Here is a 20,261-nt window from a genome sequence, read left to right on the forward strand (position 1 = left end):
TCAAGTTTTATAGTTCTCTACATTCACTGAAACTACATTGACAGCTATGTAGAAAAGCGTGCGTCAGCCTGAACAGCTTGAAATGCTGAGGAAAATGTGAAACTGCAGATGAGCTATTAAATCCGTTTACCAGTTGTACGTCACGTCATAGCAAAGAGCGCTGAACACAAAGAGTGTTGTTACTACTGGCTGTGAAGATTGTAAAGGGTTATTTTCCATCCACATTTTACACTGGAAGAAACTAAATCCCATTGTTAATCAGTACGTTTGCACCACAGTGTATGCTTGCCTTTTGTACCGTGTAACAACAATAAATCTTTGCAGTTCAACTTACGGTAAAGGGGAGGAGTCTCGCAAATTCTGTCACGGACTCTACTTGTTTCAGGTGTGTGTGGCATGATGATGTCCGTTCAATGGGACAAACATGAGACAGAACTGCTGTCGCACCTATTCCGCTACTTCTCTGGAGAAGCTTTCGTGGACGTGACGCTGTGGTGTTCTGGATGTCACTTCAAGGCGCATCGCGTCATGCTGTCCGCTTGCAGTGCCTACCTTGAGGTGAGCCGTCGTCCTGCTCTTGAAAAGACTCCAACACTTGTATTGTCGCAGCCTGTAAGTCCCTCGCGCTTCTGCTCGGAAGTGAGCAGTGGTCCCGGCACTGAGCTGTAAAGGCATTGTTTCACTTTTACATGTGTCGACTCACAATTGCTTCCTGAAAACGTAGTGGGTCGTTACCGAAAGTGATTAAGACCACATTCTCTATTGTGCAACGCCTGGCATTTCTAACAACCCTACCACAACAAAGGTCAAAATTTAATAATGATTGTGGTGTTGCTCACGCTGCTAAATACTGCATTTTCGGGTAACAACAAAGTTATTATGTGGCAGGTGTCATTAGAGCACAGTTAATAAAGTCATTTCATGTAATAATGAATAAACTAGGCACTCATCTTTTCGGGTATCCCGCGCTGGTCTCGTAAAATCAATCGTCGAAAATCTAGGTGGTGATGATGATTCCAAGCTCGGATGCAAAGAGGCCTAGCTTTTTATTACGCGATATTCAAACGTTTTATAGATGTGTTTCACAAACCATTCTTGAAGATTAAACCTTTGAAAGTTAGCACAATGGTGATGTAAAAAAAAATCAGCACTTCTAATTTAAGTTACACTTCCTTTTTATTGCTTTTGTTGCAATATCACGTGACACACAAAACATCACTTCACAATACAAAACATAATTGAAAATAACTTTCTCACTGTTAAAGTTCACATTTTATAAGCAGACTACAATATGCGTCTTTCCAACATGACGTCCAAGACTTGACCTTCACAAGATCCGACACTCTAACTAACTAACTAATAATCGCTTACGCGCCCGAAAATCAGAGCTACAAGTATGTTAAAGATCATAGTGACAAAAGAAAGAATACAAATAAGAATAATATCATTGCAACATAAACATATCGATGTATCAAAGCACTTATACATTAATGAAATCAAATCTGAATGTTGTCTCAGAACTATGTCAACTACTTTACAGAAACACAGTAGAATATTGCTGGTATCGAGAGATTAAGTTGAGGTGGGCTGCCGTAATGGTTACGTAGTTCAAGTACCATTACACGTTGACAACAGGTTTTATTTAGTGAAATGTGTAATTTAACTGCCAGTGGACACTGATTCCATGTTGTTCTAACTAATCTGTGATCCTATTAAACCACTATTTTCAGCGACCAAGATGTGATGGAACGCTTGAATGTATTGTAATTTTAATTTTTGATGTAGTCGCTGGTTAATTGATAGAAATACGTCTGTAGCTCAAATAATTCTTTAAAGTACTTCATGGTCATCGCGGTGGCTGCTTCATATTTTTTTTTTTACTGACAGCGTTTCGATCGCATAGATCATGAAATGTTTACCAGCTCTAGGCCACATAAGGCTTTCGCAAATAACTTTTTCTGGGTATGTCCTTATTGGATCCCATTTTTCCTCATTAGTTGCAGAGACTTTTGTTACCTAAAATTTACTATAAGTGCATCAGATCTTTGTAGTTATGACAGAAGAAGCTGAAAGTAGTGTTTGAATCATGTTTCTTGAATTGCTCAAACTATACCTGCCGAACGTTAACTGATAAAGTAATAACGTAATTTTTGTGCACATAGACCTACTGTAATTTTCTAGCTAATTGCTGCTTAGCTCAATTTGCTATAAGGCAGATATCGCGATAAAAGCGTGGAGACAGCAATTACCCCCCCCCCCCCTCCCCAACCCAAATATACTGTACAGCCACATTACTGTAACCATCGATCAGAAACCTGAGTAACCATCATTTAGCTGGCCGGTGTGGCCGAGCGGTTCTAGGCGCTACAGTCTGGAACCGCGCAACCGCTACGATCGCAGATTCAAACCCTGCCTCGGGAATTTATGTGTGTGATGTCCTTAGGTTAGTTACGTTTAAGTAGTTCTAAGTTCTAGGGGACTGATGATCTCAGATGTTAAGTCCCATAGTGTTCAGAGCCATTTGAACCATGTTCCCCAAGGATAGACATATACTCGTGGAGATCCATTGTGCCTTCTGTAATGACGAGATCACCCAAGAAGTGCCAACGAAAATATTCCCCAGACCATGACGATCATTCAATGGAGTCCGGTTTCATTCGTTGCACACCTTAATTCCAACGGTCATCTGTACGATACAGCTTAACACGTGATTCATCTGAAAAGGTCACCTGTTGCCATTCAGTGGGCATCCATTTGCGGTATTGGCTTGCTAATTCTCTCATTTGTTGCCGATAACAGCAGTCTCATGACTGCATGAGACACGTGCCTGCTGCAGAGGCCCATACACAGCAGTGTTCTCTGAAAGGTCGTTGAGGAGGCAGTGTTGGTAGCTGCTTGGCGCATCTTAGTGGTCAGTTGCTCAACAGTTGCACGTCTAGTTCTCGATCATATCACGGTTGCTGTCGTTCAGTTCTGTTGTCTGTGTCCTATAGTGCACCGCAGTTGCATCTGCTCCAGTATTGAATAGTGCGCAGTATGCTTCAACCACGACGCCTCACAAACGATTTACACACTTAGCCATTTCTGAAATGCTTCTACCTGAGCCGTGCTCACTCGCAACTATGCGTTTTCGTGAACTTGGCTAGCTATCTGCGTTTGGTTTCGCGCCCTTGTTGAGGTGACGCCATTGTTCTTCTCCCTTCTACGTGTGCAGCAGCGATGTGTATCGATATTTGCACCATGTAGTCTGCGGGCAGTCAGTCGTTTGCTGCGGACCAGGGAAGTTATCTCTGCGCGGTGCAGTCGACTGGGTCCACTGGCGGTCCCTGCACAGTGTCGGAGCGTGTGTGGAGCTGTTCGATCGCTATGAGCTTCTTGCTTCACCTACCCAGGACGTCAATGGTTTGAAGTACCCAAGACATATCCATTCATGTTGTTCGTTTCGGTGTCTCGGTGTTGAAGAGGTTTTCCTGTGAGCAGCACCAAGTGGTGGTATTGCTGAAATTTAGCGGATATGCTGTGGAATTAACCATACTGGTTGACTACAATTCAAGTGCACCAGCGGAATTTTCCGCCTTAAACCTGCTCTGGCCAGTAATGTAATTTCAGGCAGCGTCCTTTCCCCACCAGTTGTCGCTGTCCAACGTGGTGTTTAGTTTTGACAGCTTAATAAAATGGTTCAGATGGCTCTAAGCACTACGGATCTTGACATCTGAGGTTATCAGTCCCCTAGACTTAGAACTACTTAAATCTAACTAACCTAAGGACATCACATACATCCATGCCGGAGGCAAGATTCGAACCTGCGACCGTAGCAACTGCGGCGTTCCGGACTGAAGCGCCTAGAAGCGCTCGTCTATAACAGCCGTCGACAGATAAATACATATAAATATCTGATTGAGGATAATCACGCCCGTAACATTTTGTGTTTGAATTCCAATGTACCGACTGGTGGCGAGCAAGTCGTTTGTCGGTCGGTCTGTGGCTGTCCCTTGGTTGGTTTCCGACGGTTCAAGTGTTGTTGTGCTCACCAGCTGCCTCACCTAAGTAAATGAGGAAGATCAACCCCCTGGAAGCTTCTGTTGCCTTTAGTGTTTTTCTCACCGGTGTTTAATTGTCTGTTTTTAATCTGTCATCACCAATGATAAAAGAAAAGTTCTTTTTTTTGCTGTGTTTTATGTAAGTGATTTTGAATTCCGGCAAGTGGATATTTGCTGGAAGGTTATTGCCGTTGCATTGTGTTGTCTTTTCTTTTAGTGCGTTTCAGTCACCCAAAACATAAGACTTATGGTTCTTTAAATTTTGGAAAACCAGTTGTGGGCCTTCAGCCACTTAAAACTTTAAGAATAAAGTTACCCTTTAAATGAAAACATTGCGGCCCTTCTGGCTTTGAAAGGATATGGTAATTTATTAAAATCTTTAAAAATTTTATTGTGGGCGTTCAGCCGTTTGTATTGCATCTTGTATATATACATATATAAAATTTTATTTGTAATTGTAACTTCGTATCTTTAGTCACTTGAAATTAAGTTGTTGATTTTTTTTAAAGATATCCTGTTTGGAGGCCTTCAGACGTGAAAGATTTGGAGTTTGATTTATTATTAAATTTCCAATAACTTACAGTTTTAAGGTGAAAATGACCCAACTTTGTTTGGCCCTTTCCACAGTCATAATCAGCTGTTCTGCCCAGTGGGTGTAGCGGGCGTCTCGCTACCCTTGGCAGGAAAGCAAAAGACCAAGCCCTTTTGGATGTCATATAAATTACTGCGTTTCCTTAAGGACTACACTGTTTTCTGCATCATCCCAACATGCTTTACATACCCTCCGTTGCTAGTGTTTCCACTTGCCGTCTATGAGTGGTTATTGCACGTTGACGCTGAACAGAGGCGTTGGCCACACTAATGTGACCTGACCGTGTACGTCGCATCATCGCTCGCCATTCTGCAGCGAGTGTCAGTCGTGTGAACCTCCTTACTGCTAGGTCAGCCATACAAATGGTTCAAATGGCTCTGAGCACGGTGGGACTCAACTTGTGAGGTCATTAGTCCCCTAGAACTTAGAGTGGCTTAAACATAACTAACTTAAGGACTTCACACACATCCATGCCAGAGGCAGGATTCGAACCTGCGACTCTAGCGGTCTCACGGTTCCAGACTGTAGCACCTAGAACCGCACGGCCACTCCGGCCGGCTCAGCCATACAAATTTTCTCAATCACAGTAAGCATCACAAGTAACACAGAAAGTCTACAACACTGCACTAAAGCCACACTCCCTTCTTTCGCAGTCATTTCTCTCTCATTAGTCTCGAACCTAATTTTATACTTTGCAGCTAGAACCTTAGTGAATAAGTACCACATACGGTATACGTTTTTACAAAAAATGTAAATAAAACAGATAATTATTGTGGAACAAATGGAAACAAAAAATGTTCCGAATACAATGACATATGGTCTACTGTCTTTCAAAAATGATTTATACTTTCCCTTCTGTTCAGATATAACCGAAAGGCTACATTAAAGGCGGAACAAGAGCCGTCCTTATATATGTCAGGAAGGGTAAAAGTAACTTGAGTACGGCAGTGCACAATCCTTCATGCCATGAAGGAAATGAAATTGACTTCCTGTGTGTTCACTCCTGATATTCACCTTTGTCACTTCAGTGCAATGCTAAATTTAACTCCCAGATAAGTCATAACATTAGAGGAGATAATGTGTGGTGTATCTTAGTTGCAAGTCTATAAACGAATTTTTCGTTCATATATAGTAAGGAGTACAGATTTGCAAGTACCGCAGGCTGCAAAACCCCTTACTGTGACTACGTAATGAACAAAGTTCAAAAATATAGTGAAATCAGTCAAGTGTGATCAATAAGCATTGCGACTGCTTTTGATAACGTGGAATGTCTCGGACTTTCTTCCTGTCTTATGACAGGCACGCAGCATTAGCTTGGAAAAGGAATGACGAACGTGTAAACATTTCTGCTCAGATTTCAGGTTTTGGGCACTGTATCACTTTCCTAATAGATACAGCTTAGTGAACGGCATTAAAATTAGCACATATATAGATGACCAATAAATAAAATCTCACTGTTAATTGCATTGTACAACTTAGGGGGATGGGAGGTGCTAGGCCAGTAAAATCGGATTTTTAACATTTAAGGAAGACGTTGATGAACAGAAGCGGTACTTTATTAACAATATATACAACTGGTAGCCATTGATTCCACTTGACTAAGGGCGCCGACTTTACAAAATTTTTGAGGGTACATATCAATGGCGGAGTGTAGTATATGTTTTTTGGGGAGTCTCCAAAGTTTTTAAAATTATTGCTTTTCATTTATAATCTTTTATGAAGACTGCTTGTGTCATAAAGATGTGTGGTGTGATAAAGTGAATTGTATTGGTACTATAAGCACACATGAACACTGCCCTAGCACAGAAGACACATTATGGGATTCGTTATTTTTTTGTCTGAACATGCTTTTCACTATCATCGTTGTTAGAAAAACGTTATACATTTGAAGAAGAACAAATTTTTACCAGATGTGCAAGGCATGATGACTGAGATATTAGACCCATTTAATTCCACCTACTATCTGTATTACAAGGATAAAAAATATCACATCTTAAATTTTAAATTTTTATGTTTTTTTCCTAGTAAAAATGTTATTTTTTCTATAATTTAGTTGATTCTGAAACAAATCTTAGGTGTGCTAAATAAGTATGGACTATTGCAAGTTATAGAAAAAATTAGAGCCATGCTTTATAAACTGTAGGAAATATTTGTACCTGAATTGTGAAAAATACAACTTGCTGGAAATAGCCACTGAAGATATGAGTCCTATTAAACTGTGCCTCAGAACATTTCTGAAGCATAGTCTTCATAATGCAGCGTTTCTTCGTCTTCAAGCTTCCACTTGGTATTCCTTTCAGCACTTCTTGCTTCTTTGGTAACTTGAAAAGCGAATCTTTCAGCTTCATGCACCCATTGTCTGCCACATGCAAGCACTTGATCTTCCATATTAGTACCATATTTCATGCCTGAATTTCTCAGGACTTCCAACTTCCCTATCACTCCATCATTGAAATATATCACTGCATCTAGTATACCAACTTTTAATGTATTTAGTCCAACAAAAACATTCTTCGGTAATCTTTCCCATATGCAATAGTTGAAACTTTCCTTTGTATTCTGAGTGCCCCCATGAAGACATTTACTAAGCAAAACAGAGTGAATCAGGTCTCTAAAAATTTGTTTTATTTCATTTATAACAGGCGGAAGAGAATGCTTATGATGGTGTATTTGACCACTTTCTTTTGCTTTTTGGTAACCACACCAAGAATCTGGAAAGTCCGTGAACAGGGCGGTCATCTGTAGACATCTTATGAATGTAGGTGTTCCATACAGCTTTCCTCATTGCTGTAACATCATCAATAGGTGCAGTTTGTCTAATGGCCAGTCCACAATAACTCTGAAGAAGGCCTATTTCAATTTCTGTCATTCTTATTCGGCCAGACAGAGATTTTCCATCAGATAACAACTTTCATTTCTCTTCGTGGCGTCCTCAATCTAGCGCCCATCCTCTTTTGCACATTCCCAGAACACTCCAGTTCCGTTACAAACGTTTCACCATAAACATTGAACTGATTAATTTTATTGAAAGCTTTATAATCCCCATCGCCTAGGTACTTCGTATATCTAACGTTATAAACGGCCACCGACCACTGAAATATTTTTAGAGCTCCATCACACTCCATACCTGAACTGTAACCATCATAATTCTTACAACACCAATGTTCAATATTTCCTTCAGTGTTACCATGGCGCTGGTCGGGGTGGCCGAGCGGTTCTAGGCGCTACAGTCTGGAACCGAGCGCCCGCTACGGTCGCAGGTTCGAATCCTGTGAGTGCTGTCCTTAGGTTAGTTAGGTTTAAGTAGTTCTAAGTTCTAGGGGACTGATGAATTGAGAAGTTAAGTCCCATAGTGATCAGAGCCATTTGAACCAATTTGTTACCATGGCAGGAGTTGCAGTACTTAGATAAGCACTCAACAAGAACATCTTTAGAGAAGTAGCACTTACACCATTCAAGAAACGATGTCCTCAGAGTTGCCACGTCCCATCAAGTGCAACAGCAGTGTCCCTGGTTTTACTAATATTTACAGTTTCTTCTACGTTTCATAGTGCCTTAGACACAACCGTTAAGGCATCTAAAAGTATTTTTACGTACTCGCTGAACCCAATGAGAGGAGGAGGAAGGTCCATGAAACCACAAAATGTTTGAGCAGCCTGTTTTTCCTATTGCACGCATTGCCTACACTAACTTCAAATTCACATCATATGAATTATGCACAATGTTCGAAGTCATTTTCGATGTAGATTTATTGGAGGATCTACAGAGAACAATTAATTTTGACGCTGAACCCTTTCTGCTACTTTGTTGTATAGTTTTTTCCAGACAGCCTATACCATCACATTCTTTACATTTAGCAACTTCCTTTATCGAAGAAGATAAGATGCCCACATCAACAGCAACAAATCCAGTGCAGACAGCGTCATTGTTCACACAAAAATTTGAATCACAGGGAGGCGCGCCCTGTGTGACTTTCTTCTCTGAAGAACTGATACATAGGTTATATTCAACAGTGTTGCTTGCATTATTTGTAAACTGGTTACTACGGAATTTCCTTTTGGTGAATTTCTTGATGCGTGGCATAGTTGGTATTTATTGCACGCTGAAGGATATGTACGTCCACAAATATATGTAGCAGTTGGGCAACAAACATGCAGTCACAGGTGAACAAACTGCTTCTGCGAAACAAAAGTAAATACTAGCAAAGATAATAATTTAAGTACAATAGAAACCTGCACTGTTAACAACATATACATTGTATCATACGTATATTCGCTGGAAACAGAAAGTTCAGTTCTTTTCGAATTAATGCTGGTTTCTGTAACAGAAATAAAGGGGGAGTGGTGGCATATATGACTGTAACTTCAAAATTTTGTATATATAGGTCATTTTTCATTTGAAACCCTATAAAGCATATATCAATGTTATCAGGAAAGACTATAGAATTTAATAAAGTCATAAAAAATTCGATTTTTCCGCCATTTATAAGTACCCCATACCCTGGAATATGGCAGCAAACGCCGGCCGCGGTGGTCTCGCGGTTCTAGGCGCGCAGTCCGGAACCGTGCGACTGCTACGGTCGCAGGTTCGAATCCTGCCTCGGGCATGGATGTGTGTGATGTCCTTAGGTTAGTTAGGTTTAAGTAGTTCTAAGTTCTAGGGGACTAATGACCACAGCAGTTGAGTCCCATAATGCTCAGAGCCATTTGAACCATTTTTTTATGGCAGCAGACGACCGACGCTAGTGCCATTGCTAACAGGACGACATTACCTGTAGGGCCTATCCCTGGGTCTGACGATATCACTTAAACCCCGGACGACTAGAAGATCTTGGCCTTTTCAGATGAGTCCTGATTTCAGTTGGTAAGGGCTGACGGAAGGGTTAGTCTGTGCCACAGATCTTACGAAGCCATGGACTCTAGTTGTCAACAAACCATTGTGCAACCTAGAAGTGGCTCGCTAATAGTATGGGTGGTGTTTACGTGGAAGGGACTGAGTTCTTAGACCCAGCTCAGGCGATCATTTCCTCGAAATGGTTATGTTTTGTTACATGGAGACGATTCGCAGCCGTTCAATGACTTCATGTTCCCAAACAATATTGGACTTTGTATGGAATGGATAACAATGAGGCATGTCACCGGGCCACAGTTGCTTGCGGCTTTAGCCAAAGAAATCACTCGACATGAATCCCATCAAACATTAGAGACATAATCGAGATATCAGTATGGACACTATATACTGCAACCGAAACACTTCCGTGATAACAACACAGGTTCAATACTTCCTTAGGAGACTTCCAACGACTTGTTGAGTCCACGCCACGTCGAGCTGCTGCAGTACGCCGGGGAAAACGAGTTAAGACACGATATTAGATGGTATCTACATCTGCACACACCGTATGGTGACGGAGCAGGGTATGTGCATCTCGCGTTACATACATGCAAATTTAGTAAACAGTGCTTTTTGATGTACAGAACACTGAAACCCAGCTGTTGATCGTTGTAATACTTTGGTATTACTTCGTCAATTAAACCAAAAAACTATTTTTGGATCATTTTGTAATTTCATCCAGTAGAAAATTTGCGTTACTCGTCCGTTATGCGACTATATATCGCATAACACACGTTGAGAATTCTTACCCTGCTCTTTTGTCATTCTCATTCTTTTTAATGAGGTGTGACGACTACTAAACTGCCAATTTTGGTGGTGACCTCTGCTGGACCTCTTCTATTACACTACAAATAAACCGCGAAGGGTAAACATCGCTGACTCAACGATTGTGCCGCACTAAAGAAAGTCGTTCCCAACTACGCAGCCCGCACAGGGATTAGTTTGAAAAACAGTGTTACGAGCACCGCATTCCTTCTCAATACTAGTTCAATCAGTTACTTTATCAAGAGGCACTGATTTCTCTGGCCGACAGTACGTTACAAATCGATACCAATGTACCTACTCCACGGAATACCAGTTGAATCAAATCCTTGACAATTGAAACGACATAGTTTGTTGCTAACACACAGTTTAACTTTTTCCATATTACCTTATTCCTCAAAAAACTTTGTTAGCACTATTATCCAATGTTAGCATTTCAACCCTAACATTTTTACGATAAATATAAGCCTCCACCTTGTTAATAATTACATTCTGTTACTTGTTGGTAGAAAGAAAAACAATTTCATCCTTAATATTACAATACTTAAAAGCAGGATACTAAATGGCATATGAATCAAATTTCCCACCCACAGAAGCAGTTTTACCGCCATAATTAATTGTTTCCACAAACTGAGTGCGCCATCGACACATTTTGCTAAGAGCAATTGTAGGAATCATATACGGTCGCCTGCGATTCCATCGTCTCCTCCTGCGAATAACACGACGCTTCATCGGACGAGATCTCCCATACCGGCGTCTCCGGACAGCACGGGGCCGGAGAAGTGCCCATCTCCTCCTTCACAGACAAACAATGGCCGATATGGTAACACGCGTGAACAACATTTAGTAGAGACAAAAGAGCTTCGTTGTCCCTCACATACACAGGTACGTAAGGAGTTGCACAAGAAAGGAGATACCTTGTAGTTCAGTCGAACGACATAGAGCTTCAAGCCCTATCCGAATGGTATTCTGTATTGCTGGAGCTCTCTGTCCCATTACAGGCTGCCGGAAACACATGGCATGTCGGCCGCGGTGCGCAGCTGCCAGATTGTGAAGCTCGGCCGTGTATGTTGCAGCGCGTGCTGCTGGAGCACCACAGCTGTGGCGGGGAGCCGGTGGCGGTGATGCTGCACGGCATCGAGCCGGAGAACATGTGCCGGCTGCTGGAGCTCATGTACCGCGGCCGGACGCAAGTCTCGGCATCGGAGCTGCCGCGCCTGCTGGAGACGGCGGCGGCGCTTGGTGTGCGCCTGCTGGAGTCCAGCACGCTGCGAGTGTGCGCCGCCGGCGCTGATCCGTTGGCGGCAGACGCCAGCACCGCGCCTCCTAACGGCAATGTTGCGCAGTCTGCGCCTCAGTGCGATGACCAGCTCACGGTATGCTATTTTCTACACAGCCATTCACTGCAAGGCCAATTGTTACCTCTCAAAACTTTTTATTACAGCTGTCTCATGACAAGTATCGAGTGAACGTTCTCCACTTTACTGTCTCCTGTGCTTCTGCCTCACTATGCTGTTAATTTCATCCTTCACTTATCAGCCAACATTCCAAGTGCCCTTCCCTTCTCTCTCTCTCACACACATTATCGCAATTATTCCTCCAGTATCTATTTGTTGTCTTCCTCATTCCCAGCAATTCCACAACTGATCCTTCATTTCCCATCCTCCTTTTTGAATCACTTCCTCATTCTTTACACTCTCATATCATTTCTCCGTCATAAAACACTTGAAGAATCTTTCTCCCAATTCTAGAAGAATTCATTTTCTTGTTCAGTGTGTATACGGCCCGGGACAAGCAGGAGATCCGGGAAAAACCCTGGAATTTTTTCATCCGGTAGAGAACCGTAAAAAATCCTGGAATTGTTTAGAATTTCGGGAATTTTTCGTTGTTGTAGTTTTCAGCTAAATTTTTGTTATTTTGCGTGGTAAGAACCGATACTCTATAAAAGGATATTACTGTAACCCGCTACGGCATAATAATTCTGCAGCAACAAAACATGAACGAGAGAAAAAAGAAAACGGAAATGAAACTTATGTTGCAAAGGAAATGTACCAACTTGTCTTACAGTAAAAAGAGCAATACTTTTCTTTAATTCAAATTCAAAATTAACACAACAAAACACAGTGCTCCGGTGAGCGTCTGCCAACAGCAATATGTGTCAAAGGCTTTAGAAAGACTATGAAATGTTTCATGACAACAAATTGCCTCAGATGACCGTAACGTGACAACTGTTTAAAGTAGATTCGTTTGAGCAGTTGCGGGCGCGCTCTTGGGTGTGCGTAGTTGCCTTTGGTTACAGAAGTGTGGCTGGGTGCCGCTATCTAGTATTGTCCCGGTTCGGTAATATCGTAGATCCGGAGCTGATGCACAGAGCAGTCTGAGTTGTAGTGGGGAGGTCGGTCGTTTCCACGTGACTTGTGTTTACGTTCAGTGGTTTTGTTGTTTCCTGCTTGTTTCTAGCTCTCACGTAAAATGAAAACAAAACGGAATTTTGTGGCTGGGAGCTAGCAAATATATTAAAATACTTTCGCATAATTACAGAAGGCAAAAATGTTACTGGTTTCTGATTATATTTCCACCTTTCTGACAGTCAAGCATTAATCGCCTTGCAGAACAATGAAGTTATTTTTGTCGGTTTGCTAAACAGATTTGGCTTTTATTAAATCTTTTCGGCTGATGCTGTCAATTTATTTGAAACAAAGTGTTTAATTTTACACTGTTGACTAGTTTCAACTGTTCGCTGCATTGCAAGTGCACGTATGGCATTATGCCTTAATAAAGAGCCAAACATGAGATAATACAATAATGCTACTCTAAGAAAATTTGCATCCGAATCTGGACATACGAATGTGCACTTTAATCAGAATTATGCATTTTAGTACGGTTCACGAAATTCCGATGCTCTTGAAGTATACTCTGAAGTCTTGTTTCTTTTATGTCATAATGTAAGTTCTTTTAATGTTTTACACCTAGGAACATGGGGTTTCCTGCGTCATCGTAGCTGCGGAAGCGTGGTGACGCCTGTTATCTGGTGCTCTCTGGCAACTGCTGACACGAACCTATTTCTAACAGGTCGCGGAAAAATGTTGCGATTGGTGGTTTGAAAAGTGTTACATTCAAAGTAAATTTCCGTTTACACAAGATTAACTATATGTGAGAATATACGATGAATTTCTTAAATCACAAAGCGTTTGATTCTCATTTAAAAAATCAACTCTTTGAGGATGACCATTTAGAAGAATTTCGAGCCCAGAAGACATTTACATCGTTGTTAAAAATTTACTGGCACGTTTGTGTGATGTATCTTAGACAGTAACATGCGCAAAAAAGATCAACATTATATGTGGAAGCTTAGCTTTTCTTCCAGCTTATTAATCTTCTTATGTGAATGCTAGATATATTAATTTAAACCAATAACTTTCCTTATTTGTGTGTTCCCTCTACTTAAGAGTGATCTTGCTATTGACTGACTGCATCACGTGACTTATTCTATCATCAACTGGCGACATCACTTGACATGAACTATGACTGGATTACAAATGTACATCGCAATCTCGATTTCAATGCTCCGGAAAGTGACATGCGGTGTTTGTTGGAATTCAGATGTATACATTCGTAATATGCAAATATGCAGCGTACATGTTGCCGCATATCAAAGGTATTTGAAAACGTGTTTTTCCTCCCTGAGTTTCGTTTTCTAAAGGGCCAGAAAATTCTATGTCGGAATATAAAACCATAAACATTCAAAGGATTGATGAGTTTTATAGTGCCGAGGAAGAGTATACTGCCACTTAACACAGAAAAAGTGTATTTTTAACCGGGAAATCCGGGAAAAATCTGGGAATTTTTTTTCTTGTCCATGTATACACCCTGCTGTTAACAGAATTTTCACATTTTCAAAAACTCTGTTACTATGTATATTCTGTGTTTTATTTTCTCCACATAGTACCTGTTTCCTACCAGCAAACATCCTCAGTATATAAAAGAGAGTTCTTGATCCAAACTCATTTACTCCAATGAATTTCTTGGCATAACCTTCATGACTGCTGACTTTTTATCACTGTAAACTAGTTTTCATTTAATAAATGAAAAGCACCAGTTTGCTTTTGTTCTACAAAATTACTTTTATTTTGTTAACCAGTTTTCAGCTTAGAAGGCTATCTTCAGACATCTACTGAATATTATCACCAAAGAAGTTACAATGTTTGCGAACAACATTGCAAGAGAAGTAATACATGTAGACTGAAGTACAAACATACAGTAAGTAACATATTTGATAGTGTGGTGGTAATGCAATGAAAAAGTAAAAATTGAACAGTACATAACAACGGAGTAGACAAGAAAACCCTTAATACAAAATAGAAATAGCATGCCTACATAACAGTTTCTATAAATAAATAACACTAATAAAATAAAATGAAATTAGTACTAGACACGGCTACATCAGAAGGTATGAAACATGGCCATTGAAACGCAAACTAATTAAAAGCAGAGACATTTATCAATGTAACCACAAAACACATATGGAACTTAAGCAATATCAATAAGATAAACAGAAATATATGAATGCATGAAAATGAAGGCGTTTGAGGGAACCTACAGCAGATGCAATCTTTGAGAGAGTGGTGGTACTGTATTTTAACGTTAACATTACAATGAAATCAGTGCCTATGTAACAGTTTGCATTAACTAAATGAACAAAGTAAAATATGAACAATATTTGATGAGAAAACTGCAAGGGGTGTTAAACATTGACAGTAATACAAGTACCAGTTGAACGAAAGTCTTAACTATTGAAACTACAGTCTATATGGAATACAAAGGCAACTTCAACAAAGCAAAAGAACTTAATGAATACTGGAAAATGGGAATATGTAAGAAGAGACAGTGTGGAAAGTAATGAACAACAGAGATGATTATATGAAGTTTAGGAGAGGGGAAGTGTTGAGCTGTGTCTGGTCACTTAGGATTAGAGCTGGTCTGTCAGAAAGAAGTTTGTTAATTTCCAGGGCTTCAGCAGGTTGAGTTTATGGCCTTTGTTTGATAGCTGAAGTACACAAGACACTGACTGGTCACCCAGTACATGTTTGGCTAATCCAGAATCAGAATTCTGAAACATCCAGCTGCGTTCATGTTCAGCCAGCCTAGTCGCTATGTCTGCCTGACTGACCAATGTAAAATTTGTCACAATCAGAACAGGTTGTCTAATAACTGAAGCTTATCTTTGCTATTAAAAACACATTAGGCTGTCGTGTTCCTGACATAATAGGAAAGCCCATACTTGCAGGATTTCAGTGCTTTGGCTACAATCTGTGATACCTCACCTAGAAATGGTAGTGTACACCATTTCTTGCAGACAGTGGATGGGGAAGCAGGTGGGGCATAGAGGAGGCGTATAATTTTCCGTTTTTGTTTCCTATGCAAGATTTGATCAGTAAGAACTGGTTTGCAACCATTGGCTGTGGCAATACATTTTATTGTATGTAACACTGCTTTAAAATCATATCTGGACATGAGGACAGATATGAGACGGTGTACCACTTAGTGGAAGGCAGCATGTTTCTGTGCTATAGGGTGTTGTGAGCAAGTTCGTATTACTGTGTCTGTAATTGTAGTTTTTCTTGAAATTTTGAAACCATGTGTGTGTGTGTGTGTGTGTGTGTGTGTGTACTGATGTCAAAGGTGAGATCTAAGAAGTTTATAGATTTGTGGCCAATCTTCATTGTGCACTGGATATTTTTATGTTGAATGTTTAGGTTTTCCAAAAGTGTGTTGAATTGTCTTGCAGCACCAGTCCACATACACAGAATATCATCGGCATTTCTAAACCAGTATTTGACATTTGCACTCAAAGGCTCTTATTTTAAAAAAGAATTGTTCAAACTGGTCCATAAATATTTCAGCCAACAGTGGACTAAGAGGGAAAACCACAGCTAAGTCATCTAATTGTTTCTAAAGAGTCCATTGGAAAAGGAAATGGTTCTGTGCCAAGCATGTCTGTGTGGCCAGTCTCAAGTCATTGAGTTCCACAGGACTGGCATTAGACTTGTGCATCAGCTCTGTCAGAGTATCAATGCATTCTATCACTGTGTGGGACAGATATAATTTAACTTATTTACTAGGTCCGCAGAGTTTGAAATACCATTCTTTGGGTTGAATTTAGTCTTGCTCTTAATTAGGACATCCAGTATACTAGCTACGTTTTAAGATGGAGCAGTGAATGATGATACAACTGGACGAATAGGAACATCTTGTTTATGCAGTTTAAGAAGCCCACACATTCTAGGAGGCACTGGGTTCATATTAGTTAACAGATTTACGTCAAACTCAGAGAATACGCGTTTGCATGAATTGATTGCATATTTAACATTCTCTCTTAACAATTTAGTAGGGTCTTTAGGAAGGACTTCGAAGCCTGTGGTATTCATGAAATCATTAGCTTCATCCACTTAATCACATTTGTTCAAAAGCTCAATACTGTGGCCTGTATCAGATTTTGTGGCAATGATATCTTGGTGTTGTAATTTCTGTTTTAAGGACTTGAGGGTGTGAAAGTCAATAGACCGTGGGATGTTACACACGAATTTGGTTTCATTCTTTAGTGCATTGGCAACTACATATTTTTCCCTGGTGTCTTTTGTTAGAGCATATTGGATATCTACTTTCATAACATCCAGTTGTTTTTCTGATGGACAGTGGGGAGGAGCATATTTAAAACCTTTCTCAAGCACTTTTTGTTCATTTGGAGACAGAAAAAAGTTTGATAAGTTAATTACGCGTTGTGAAGACTTTTGTTTACAATTTGAGGTTAGAGGTGCACTAACCTTCCTAATCATAGATAATTTCTTATCATGATGCAAAAATACGTCGTGAATAAAATCACTTACACTTTGACGAACTTCTCGATCGAAAACGTCAAACTCACAGGGGTGCAACTTCGATATGATTGCCATATGTGCCACTTTCAGATGTCTGCACACGTTGTACAAACGCGATAACATTTCTTTATTTCTTCCTTTATTCACTTGTATCTTTCGACGTCAACGGCTTTATTGGTAGCGCAGGATGTTCCTCTTGACTTTATGGAGGCGTATTTTGCGTAATTTTACGTTGCAAACACTGTTTGTTACCCCAAATGTGATGGGTTGACTTTGCTTTTTGTCTCAATAATCTACAGTAAAAGACGGATAATTGTGCTGTTGTGGCACGTTTTATCATGTTAACAGAATCTTCCATCGGTTCTTAGTAGAAAAACATTATGATAAATGAAAAGCACCAGTTTGCTTTTGTTCTACAATATTAGTTTTATTTTGTTAACCGGTTTTCTGCTCACAAGGCAATCTTCAGACATTTACTGAGTATTATCAGCAAAGAAGTTACAATGTTTGCAAACAACGTTGGAAGAGAAGTAACACGTGTAGACTGAAGTACAAAGATGCAGTACATAACATCTTTGACAGCGTGGTGGTAATGCAATGAAAGAGTAAAAATTGAACATTAGATAAATAACAATGGAGTAGATAGGAAAACCTTTAATACGAAATAGGAATAGCAAGCCTACATAACAGTTTCTATTAATAAACAAAACTAATAAAATAAAATAAAATTAGTACTATACAAGGCTACATCTGCAGGTATGAAACATGGAGAGTGTTACACAAACCAATTAAAAGAAGAGACAGTTATCAATGTAACTACAGAATACACAAGGAACTTAAGCAATGTCAATAAGATAAACAGAAATAAATAAATGCAGTTTGTAATTGTTCTCATAAATAAATGCAGTATGTATTTGTTCTCATTCCAGTCTACTTTCTGGCTTTTACAGTACCTATTTCTTAAATCTAGTTTTGTGACATTTTCTGGCGTCTGTACCACCCCAAATTCAAGTGATTTACTACTTCCAGTTGCATGTTAATTTAATGGATATCTTGCACACTTCTCATTGAAGTATAATTTAAATGAAATAAAGTGTAATAACCATTTAAGTTGCTTATTACTACTCCTGCTAAGGTGGATTTGCTAGTCTCATTGAACTACTCCTTTCTATACGAACACAGGAAACGAAGAATCCCCCAGAGAAAGATGTCGGTACTTCTGAGTTTGTGATGATGGGTAGCGCACCGCCGTGCACCATTGTCTCATCCTCCGGCCAGTCACATGAATCGCCCAACGACGCTCACCAGGCCGACGACCCAGCAACTGACTGCCACGGTTCCAGTGCCATGCTGCCTCCAGTGCTACCGCAGTTGCCACGTTCACCACGACCCCTGCCCCCGCCATTGTCTCTGCCTGCAAACTCACTGCCACCGACTGCCGACGACCCACAGCTGTCGCCCTCGGTATCCACAACAGACCCTCCACAAAAACCCTGCAGTATGGACCAGTCTCTGGTTTCTCCGCAAACGTATTCCTCCCACCAGAGTCGCAATCCCATACTTTCTCCAGCTCCACAAATACTGCCACTGCCACCACCATCGTCTCTACCTTCTTCCCCACTGCCAATATTTGCCGAAAATCCACAGCTGCCGTCCCCAGTATTTGCAGCAGTCGCTCCAAAGCACCCATATACAGTTGATAGGTCCATCGTTTCTTCACAGAAGCATCTCCCAGGTGCACAGTTCCATCAACTTCAAGAGCAGCTAGACGCACATCCTAGAGACATAGGCCCAGCTCCGCAGGGACCAAGCGAGCCGAACCCAGCCTGCAACTCGAGTTACTCCACACCAGCTGACGCCCACGAACCAACTGCACAAGTACTGATGCCAGCCTCCCCAGCGGACAGCTTTCAGCGTCATCCAGTGTCCGTCACAGATATCCATGGCACAGACGACTCCAACATCACCAGCTCAATCGCCTCTCAAACTGAGAAGTTTCATGGATCATGGGTGCAGCTGAACATCCAAGATGACTCCATCCGTCACCCATCTCAGCCAAAAGTTGCTTGGGAAATGCAGTCGCATTTCTTCCGATTGCAACAGCAGGTTGGTGACTATCGCTAACATCACGTACTCATTGTATAGTTTAACGACCTATACCCTACCTACAGTGAACTAATGTCTTTACTAGATAGAAAATAACTCCTAATTCAGTAATAGAATTTTGCGTACTTCATTTCATTATGTTATCCTACTGTTCCTTCTCCTCCTGCTCTTGCTTAACCCTTTTGATATACGGTACTTCTCTCTACTGACCGTTTCTTATTCATGTCGATATCACTAGCTGAAACGACTTGGAGTGTGAGATTTTTGTAAAAAGAAGCTTATTTGTTATATTCTAAACGATATGGAGAAAGGTTCATGAGCAGATGCAACAATTTCCTGTTTACAGTTAGGTTTGCAAACTGGATTAGAAATTAAACAGAGACAAACTTTCCTCAATCTACGTGCTCTTTTGTGGTAGGTAACTTTCAGACTACCGTAATTTCATTCTAAAATAGCTGTATTCTGTGAGTTGCCTGTTGGCGTAGGGTATACACAAAGTAACCAAAGCATGTGACATAAATTTGGTTCACAACACCACAAAGGAAAAAAAATCTAGGACGTATAGTTGCCTCATATTACCAAATAAACGTGTGGGGAAAGCCCAATGCAACAGAGATTTTCAAAGGGCATGAATTACAACTTTCAATAAATGCCAACTTGGTAATGGAACGGTAACCTTAAACATTGCATTAGAACTAAAATACATGAATATACAACACAGCTTTTCAAGACTGTTTGGTACAGTACACGCGAAGATATGAAGAAATTAGGCAGTGAAGGAAAGGAAATACATGAATGTGTTAAGTAAGTAAGACCACCATAGCTCAAGGAGTCAACTTCTTCACATTTAGTACCTACGGCCCACGAAAGCGAAAAACACTTAAATAATACAGATAAGGAAAAGGCTATACTTACTACAAACAAATAAAAAATACCTCTCCCCACACGTTACTCTAAAGTCTCATTGCGCTTTGGAAGAGCATGCCTTGACAG

General features: G+C 40.5%; 1 protein-coding gene across 1 annotated transcript; it reads left to right on the plus strand.

Moving 5' to 3' along the window:
• Window positions 1-399: 399 nt before the first annotated feature.
• LOC126282328 (uncharacterized) lies at window positions 400-19,182 on the plus strand. Its single transcript, XM_049981986.1, has 4 exons — window positions 400-612; window positions 11,361-11,660; window positions 18,345-19,040; window positions 19,099-19,182. Exons 1-4 carry the CDS (start codon window positions 400-402, stop codon window positions 19,180-19,182), a joined length of 1,293 nt encoding a protein of 430 aa, XP_049837943.1.
• The last annotated feature ends 1,079 nt before the right edge of the window (window positions 19,183-20,261 follow it).

This window comes from Schistocerca gregaria, chromosome 7 (genome assembly GCF_023897955.1).
Source record: "Schistocerca gregaria isolate iqSchGreg1 chromosome 7, iqSchGreg1.2, whole genome shotgun sequence".
Lineage (NCBI taxonomy): Eukaryota > Metazoa > Arthropoda > Insecta > Orthoptera > Acrididae > Schistocerca > Schistocerca gregaria.

Coding starts and splice junctions, on each gene's coding strand:
- LOC126282328 (XM_049981986.1), top strand. CDS start 400: ATGATGTCCGTTCAATGGGACAAACATGAGACAGAACTGCTGTCGCAC. Junction 11,661..18,344: donor AGTGCGATGACCAGCTCACG/GTATGCTATTTT, acceptor ATACGAACACAG/GAAACGAAGAATCCCCCAGA. Junction 19,041..19,098: donor CCCACGAACCAACTGCACAA/GTACTGATGCCA, acceptor TGTCCGTCACAG/ATATCCATGGCACAGACGAC.